General features: G+C 33.2%; 1 protein-coding gene across 1 annotated transcript; it reads right to left on the bottom strand.

The window, feature by feature from the left end:
• Window positions 1-3,447: 3,447 nt before the first annotated feature.
• On the bottom strand, window positions 3,448-7,440 carry LOC127161904 (complement C1q-like protein 4). Its single transcript, XM_051104666.1, has 3 exons — window positions 7,110-7,440; window positions 3,941-4,072; window positions 3,448-3,731 (listed from the first exon to the last, which is right to left on the bottom strand). The coding sequence occupies exons 1-3, from the start codon at window positions 7,438-7,440 to the stop codon at window positions 3,448-3,450; spliced, it is 747 nt and encodes a 248-aa protein (XP_050960623.1).
• Window positions 7,441-7,851: the final 411 nt, after the last annotated feature.

Raw genomic sequence — 7,851 nt, 5'->3', positions numbered from 1 at the left:
CTTCACCGTAGTACTGAATACTTAAATGACTGTATAACCCCATTAAGTGCTAGTTTTTTTTCTTTTTTTTTTCTCTTATTTTTATTAAAAATTATTCATGTATTTTTTCCATCATTATTCATGTATTTTTCCCATCCGGTCTTTAGATAATCAGCTTCATGTTTTAAAAAGGCAAACCTACACTGGACTATTTTTTTATTTATTTTTTTTTTTAAGAATCTGTCAGACGAAATGGAAATACTGCCAGTGCTCTGGATGGAGAAATTGAAAAATGTATAAAAAGATGGCTGCGGTTGGTGTCTGATAGGGATGGAGGAAGAAGAGAGAGGGCCCAAAAACAAGTTTCAAACAAGTTTTCTTCCTAAGGTATGTTCCAAATGTTTTTTTACCATTTACCTTACCATTTAGATCTATCTTACTGACTAACCTTGTGTCATTGTGTGTCCCCTCTTTATCTCTCTATCTGCCATTCTGCAGGTCTACCTCTATTAGGATTTCCTTGAGGTCCTAAGAGTTCAAAGGGTTTATTATTATTATTATTATTATTTGCATTTGTTCTAGTCACTTTTAAATAATAAACTGAAATAAATGTTCATATTTCTTATATTTACATGGTGTCATTTTCATTCGGGGGAAAAAAGATTACATGGATGTAATGGGTTAGGCATGGAGTAATTCTGCAGGGTGCCATGAAAAAAAGAGGGTGAAAAGGCCAAACCTTGTAAGCTTGACATGTTTTCACAATTCTTATGGCCAATATAAACTCATTTTAAGCATATAGTCCCCTTCTGTCATATGTTTAGTGTTACTACAAGAATCCCTTGAAAATCACCTAAAATACTAGTTGAAGTCTTGCATTTGTGACTGTCACAAATAGTTCAGAGCCACAGTTCAAAATTGACACCTACAGATGTACAAAAGTGCGACACTTAAAGCCTTTGAAAAAAACCTTCCATTGTGCAGTTTAACTTTTGAAATTAGATAGCTACATAGATAACTGTTATTGTAATTAAATAGTGTATGTACACACACACACACACGCGCATATATATATATATATATATATATATATATATAAACCCAGACTCGGGCCAGTTCCGGCTCATTGTACAATTTATGCTGGCATGATTGTGGCCCGATGCCGGCAGTTTCAGCTCATTTTGGCTACCTGGGACATTAAAAAAGGTCAGTATGATTTGTTAATGGTTATAAAAAGGTTGCATTTGTTTCTTTAAAAAAAAAACAGCCTATAGTAAAAAAATCTACCATTTTTTTAAAAAAAAAAAAAAAAGCTTTCTATTTAAATATATTTTAAAATGTGTTTTCTTCTCACACTAAGCTACAGTATATTACTGCAGCTTTCAGTGTCACATGGTCTTTCAGAAATTATGCTGACTGTTGCTTAAGAAACATTTATTATTATTATTATAGCTGGCACAACACACTGACAAAAAAGCGAGATTTGAAATTTAATTGACTATAACAAATATATAAATCAGGACAGCACTAAAATAGTCACTATTTTGAAAATTATTTACTCACCAAAATAACAATGTCATTTTATTTAGTCTTCTTAAATTCGGGGCAACAAGATATATCAGCATCTCAACAACACACTGAAGCTGTAGCAATGAAAACCACCAACATGTTTAAAAACTCTGTAAATGAATGTTATTACACTTATTTTATAATAATTTACTGTAAAAAAGTACTTCATTGTCATTTTTGATCAATTCAATGCATCCTTGAAATAAAGTAATTTCCTAAAAATCATAATGACCCCATACATTTGAATGACTGTAAATACAATAACAGTCCTCGTTATAAACACAAAAAATAATAATCAACTTTAATATTCAGTGAGGACAATTAGACTATGATTTATTTGATGGGGGGCGGTGAGGGACTTGGATAATGGGTAGGGGGGCGCTGGCCCAAAAAAGGTTGAGAACCACTGCTATGTTCACTGCTATGTTCTTTTGCCCTTGAAATTTTCATAAAGGTGAAAATTAGAGTAAAAACACCAAGGTAAGACAGTGATGTGGTCAGGACCTTGGAGCCGAATTTGAAATATGTTTGATGATTGCGCCCGCACCCGCTCTATCACATACCCCAGATGCTGCCTGTTCATATGTGAGAGCATATCAGGGGAGGTGCACAGAGTGGAAAAATAATAGTAATTATTGATTACTATTTTGAAGGAAAACAATATCTTAAAAACTGAAAAGAAGCAGGTTTTTACGATCAGAAATTTCTTAAAGGGGTCATGTACCATGAAACGTCATGCAATTGTTTTATGCATGGGTGTAAAGAGTTATTTTATTTCAATACTTAAATTAAATATTGTTTTTGCGGGGTTTGTACTTAACTCAAGTGCTGTTTATACTGACTACTTAACTAAAAAACATTTCCAATGTTTCTAATTTTTATTTCTTACAATTTTAAAAAATTGAGCAAAATGGCACAAATTATGTTTTTTTTTTCTCATTTATGTAGGATAAAGAGATTCAGATCAAGGATCAGTAACAAGCCACACTTAAAAATTACCTCCTTGCTACCCATTACTTTCAATGCATTGTTTCCATCATCATTAATTGATCATGTCTTTCAGATATGGTTTAGAAAAAATATTCAGATATGTAAGGTTTTTTTTTTTCAGGCAGTAATTTTATTTTGTTTAAACATATCATTAAAGCATTTGATATTAAGAAATCTCATTTTATACTTATCTGCAGGTATGAAGCCTAGTCAAGAAAAAGATTTTAATACCCTTTTAACCCTTCTCCTTGTTGGATCATAGAGCTCTTTGACTTGAGTGTATCTGAGTGGGGTCTGATATCAACAGTGTACAGTACGATTCAAAGTGCAGCCTCACTGTCTTTGGATTTTTTTAAAGAAACAGTGGGAAGAGGACTTTGGAAGTGTAGTACCAGAGACAGTCTGGCAGTCAGCAGTTAAGCAAATCAATTTAATATCTATTTGTGTCAGACATGGACTACTACAATTTAAGACAATTCATAGGCTACACTTTTCTAGAAGTAAATTGGCGAGAATATTCCCAGAAATAGACCCCACATGGGGTGATGTGAAATCAGAGGTGATGCTACTTTGGGTCGTATGTCTTCTTTGTTGGCCCGACAGGAAGTCAAACAAACCACCAACACATAAGTGGGTAGAAATTGTCATGCCATATTTAATGTTAGAGAAATTGTAATATACCACACAAGGCTCCATTATTCAATAAATTAAATAAAAAAGATTGTCTATAAAAAGGTATTAACATTTTAATGGTTTACTACTTCACTACTTATCTATTGCAAATTTCAAACACAAATAAGTCCTCCTTCATACAGCTTCATATGTTAATTATTCTTCATGATTTTCACTTGAAATCATAGGTGGTGATGATTAAGAATTAATGGTATCACATTCTGCAAAGCTCATCTTCTATAAGGGAAACAGTAAGTAACCACTGAAAGTGCTGTGGTTATTCTGGTCATCATATATCCACCTGCCAGACGAAAGTCTCACATAGACAACATCTCCAACCTCCAGGAGCAACACGACTCCATTCGAGGAGTTTACAGCATATCCAGCCTGATGACCATGTGCTACAACCACACGCTCTTCATTCTTAACAATGAAGACAGTTGATCTAGTTGAATGACTACCAGCACCATAGAGAGAGACTCTGAACATGTATGCTCCTTTTAGTGGGGCTGTGAAAATACCTATAGCAAATAAAAAAAAATAAAATAATCATCAGCTGTTTCCTGCATGAATGCTTGATTACCAAAGACATTGTGTAATAGTTTTGAAACATGGCAGATCATTTAATTCTCTTATATACATTACACAACTGTAGAGAGGTTTGAATGGAGCAGAAAGGTTTCTCATTATTATAAACTAAGTTTTATGGCTTCATTTAATTAATAATTACCTGTAATTCGGTTGTAGGCATTCCCTATGTTTGTGAAGACGTTCCTGTAGGTTAGTGTGATGTCAGCGGTAAAAGGACCAATAGTTCCACCAGCAGTTTGCATCAGTGCAGCTGAAAAAGCTATCTGCCTTTCTGTTAATGAAAACCATAAGCAATATTGTAATATTCTGCATTACACTGACAATTTATATGTTAACACTTTACAATACGGTTTTACTAATATGCATTAATTCATACTTAACTATACACAGCTAATCATGAGGTAATGTATTAGAATGTTTATAAATGCTTACTGCATCAGCAACAAATGAACGTTCGATATGATTCATAAATTAAGTAATCAATAAATTATTACTTAAATGCAGTGTTGCCACAGTTACTTTGAAATAGTAATCGAATTACTGACTACTGATTACTCCTTTCAAAAGTAACTTAGTTACTTTATTGATTATTTTAAAAGTAACTAAGTTAGATTACAAGTTACTTTATTAGTTACTTTCAGCAGCTGCCAATAACACCACCATCCAATTGTTGATTCATTTTAACAGTAACGTCAACAATGTATCTCCTGACATTTTAAGTTGAACTTAAAAACTATTTCCAGACAGAAATACACGTTTGTATAAAAATAAATAAAGACAGTCTTTCTTGTCTTAATTTAACATAAATACTTTTTAGAAAAATAAGTCTTTCTTGACTTCATATAACATAAATACTTTTTTAGAGAAACAAGTCTTTTTTTCTTTCTTGACAACAACATACTGCCCGACCAACTTCTTTAACTCTCCACCACTTACTGGTTTTGTACTGAAGTCCAGTTTTTGTTGTTTGGGTGGTGGAAGACCTTCTGCAGCGGTCACAGCTCTCTGCTTTGCACCACCAGGTGGACCACCACAACAAACCTTAATATTATCATCTTTGGCTGATACAAACTCAAAATAGTTACTATATTTCCAGCTAGAAAACGCATATCTCTCTCCTCCCTCCATTGTTGTCTGTGTGTCGCTAGCCGCGGCGCTTGGTAGGTGAGTTGTCCTGAAAATATGACCTGTCGCATACGTGACGTCACTCCCCGAGACGCAAGAAGAAACCAAATAGGTTTTGCTTAAAAAAAAATTTAAGAAATAGTAACGCACCGTGGCTTGGACAAGTAACTTTAATTTGATTACTGGTATGGAAATAGCAACGCATTAGATTAGTCGTTACTGGAAAAAGTGCTCATATTAGAGTAACGCGCTACTAAGTAACGCGTTACTGGCATCACTGCTTAAATGTGTCATAATGTATTAATTCCCTAATAACATATTATATTAACTAATAGTGTAAAGTCATGTGTTAATTACCACAATGGGTCGAAGCTATGCATTTCAACTTGTAGTTGTCTGATTTAATTAATCATTAGCTAATGATTTTCAAATGCATCATGTTATGACTTTATTTGCTGAGGCACATGACTAATTCAAAGTCCATAACCACAATGACATATTACTTAACAATTAGTTAATAATATAGTTAATAGCGTGTATTAACAAGTAAAGTCATAACATAATGAAAGCTTTGCAAATCATTAGCTAATGATGAATTAAAGGATTAGGAAATTAGGAAACTAATACATTATGACACATTTAACTAATAACAATTTTTGATTACTTAATCTATGCATCATATAGAAAGTACATTAGTTGCTGATGTGGTAATCATTAATAAATGGTTTAGTTCTTCCTGAGTTATATATTAACTTTAAATTATCTGTGCATTAGTTAAGCATTATTTAATGCATATTGTGCACCCGTATTGTAAAGTGTTACCATTTATACACTGAATTTAATGTCATTCACACGTTCTTTCACCTTTATTTTCCTTACTTATCTGCTCCACTTGACTCAGAGTAAGATTTGAAAGACCGAGACAGCCGCCCGCGGCTAAAAATAACTATTGTTATTAAATATCAAATAACTTTTGAACCGCTTGTCCAATCTGAATGATTTACAAAGTACCGCAAAGCTGAGATTCTCCGCTTTTTGGACTTTTGAAGCACCAATTAGCATGTTTCTTTGGAAATTCACAAAATACACAAAATAGCACATTTGCATGACAGCACTCTTTGAAAAAGCATAGAAAAACGCATGACAGAGCACTTTGACACATAACAAAACAAAAACAAGGATGAAACGGCAGTACATGTCCGATAATGTGCTGGAATTTGTTTTCACGTCGTTATGCTGTCCCGGTAAAACGTGAATACAGCCAGTGGATCGATCAATTTGACTGTTATATTATGGTAATTCTTCTCATATAGTTTATAAAGATCATTTGCACTATTTTTTTCTGTTGCACTCTGTATATTTTCTCTCATTTTGTGTGTAGTTTGTGAATCATTTGCACTGTTTGTAGATTTGTTGCACAAGACCATTTGTGCAATTGTTTTCACTACTTGCTGCACTGTTTGCGTTTGTTGTTCATACTCTGAAAATAGATTTCTCTGAAAAACTATTTTTTTTTTTTTTTTTTTTACTTGTGTTTTATTATTACATAATACTGTTTCCATTTACTTTACTTCCTAAACATTTTTGAACACATCTATATTGTCAATAAACTAAACAGACGTCTTTTTTACTGAAAAGCGCCTATACCAATATTGTAATAAATGGCTATAACTTGCTTGGGGAATGTTATATGTAGATGAAATTTTATTTTGAAGTGTAAAACACCCAAATACATCTTTCTAAAGAAAAAAATCCAAACTTCATGAGTTTCGGTTTGAGTGCACAGGAAAAAAAAACTCCAATTGTTGCTTGCGATTTTCTTAAAATTTTGGAAATTCATTCATTCTTAGAGAAAACAAAAGGAAAATTGTGCCTTTAAATTAGCTGGACTGAAACTTCAAGTTCTCCTGTTTACAATGATATATAGCACTTGATGCTGACTGCTAGAATAGGTCTGAAAAAAAAAACAAAGAAAAGTGCAGACGTGTCAGGTGCCCCGAAAATGTTCTAGGTCTTTAAGGGTTAAGGAATAAAGATTCTGTTAAATGACATTTACACTTAGTATAATAGATAACACAATTTACATAGTATACACTAAATTTTATACTAACTTGTTAGTTAGGTGTTTTACTTTCACCTAACTTAGGTTCACTGATAATAGAGTGAAAGTTTTGATGAGGTACCTTCATTTTTCTTGTTCAGCTCTTCCAAAATAAACGTATGTTGTTCCTTCAGTTGTGTCTCTAAAGCTCTGATGTTTGCTTTCTGCTCTGTAACAATGGCGGTCAGTTCTCTCAGTGCTGCGTGGATGTCAGGGAAGCACAGTTGGTAGTTTTGTTGGCTGTCTGTTGAAGTTTCAGTTCTCAAAGTGTCATTTTGAGGTGGATTTTGTCTTCTGTCCTCAGAGCTGAGCTGTGGACTGATCTCATTCTCACTGAGTCCTCCATCTAATTGCTGCTGTACAGCAAACACAAAGGTTTCCAGCAGCAATAGTACACAAACTAAACCCTTCATCTTCACTGATGTTTGGGTCTTACTCTGTTATCTCTCACAGCCTCTCATGCTCTTTTTATAGTGTCCTGACACACTGTCCTCTGTAGATGATTTATATTTCTTTACATAAAAAAAAGTTAATTGTTAATTATAATTAACAAAAAAAGTACAGAATATTGTTGGTGTTGTGGTTGTACTATTGCAAATTTTTTTTATTTTAACATTCAGAATCAGAATCAGAATTGGCTTTATTCGCCAGGTGTGCACAAACACATGAGGAATTTGTTGTGGTTTTTTAAGGTGCTCCTGGTACATACATACACACATACATATCTGACATGAGAACTGAGCAAACATTTAAATAAAGACTTTAAATAAATAATAATGTGTATGAATCTGGAACAGAAGATTTATGTATAGATTTGTGTATTA

Source organism: Labeo rohita, unplaced genomic scaffold, assembly GCF_022985175.1.
Source record: "Labeo rohita strain BAU-BD-2019 unplaced genomic scaffold, IGBB_LRoh.1.0 scaffold_77, whole genome shotgun sequence".
NCBI classification, from domain to species: Eukaryota; Metazoa; Chordata; class Actinopteri; order Cypriniformes; family Cyprinidae; genus Labeo; species Labeo rohita.
This window is presented reverse-complemented; position numbering and strand designations above follow the sequence as displayed.

Bases quoted from the DNA above. Each gene is read 5' to 3' on its own strand.
- LOC127161904 (XM_051104666.1), bottom strand. From the start codon at position 7,440: ATGAAGGGTTTAGTTTGTGTACTATTGCTGCTGGAAACCTTTGTGTTT. The intron at 4,073-7,109 runs GTACCTCATCAA...TTTCATTAACAG, and splicing joins GCTGAACAAGAAAAATGAAG to AAAGGCAGATAGCTTTTTCA. The intron at 3,732-3,940 runs GTAATTATTAAT...TATTTGCTATAG, and splicing joins TGCCTACAACCGAATTACAG to GTATTTTCACAGCCCCACTA.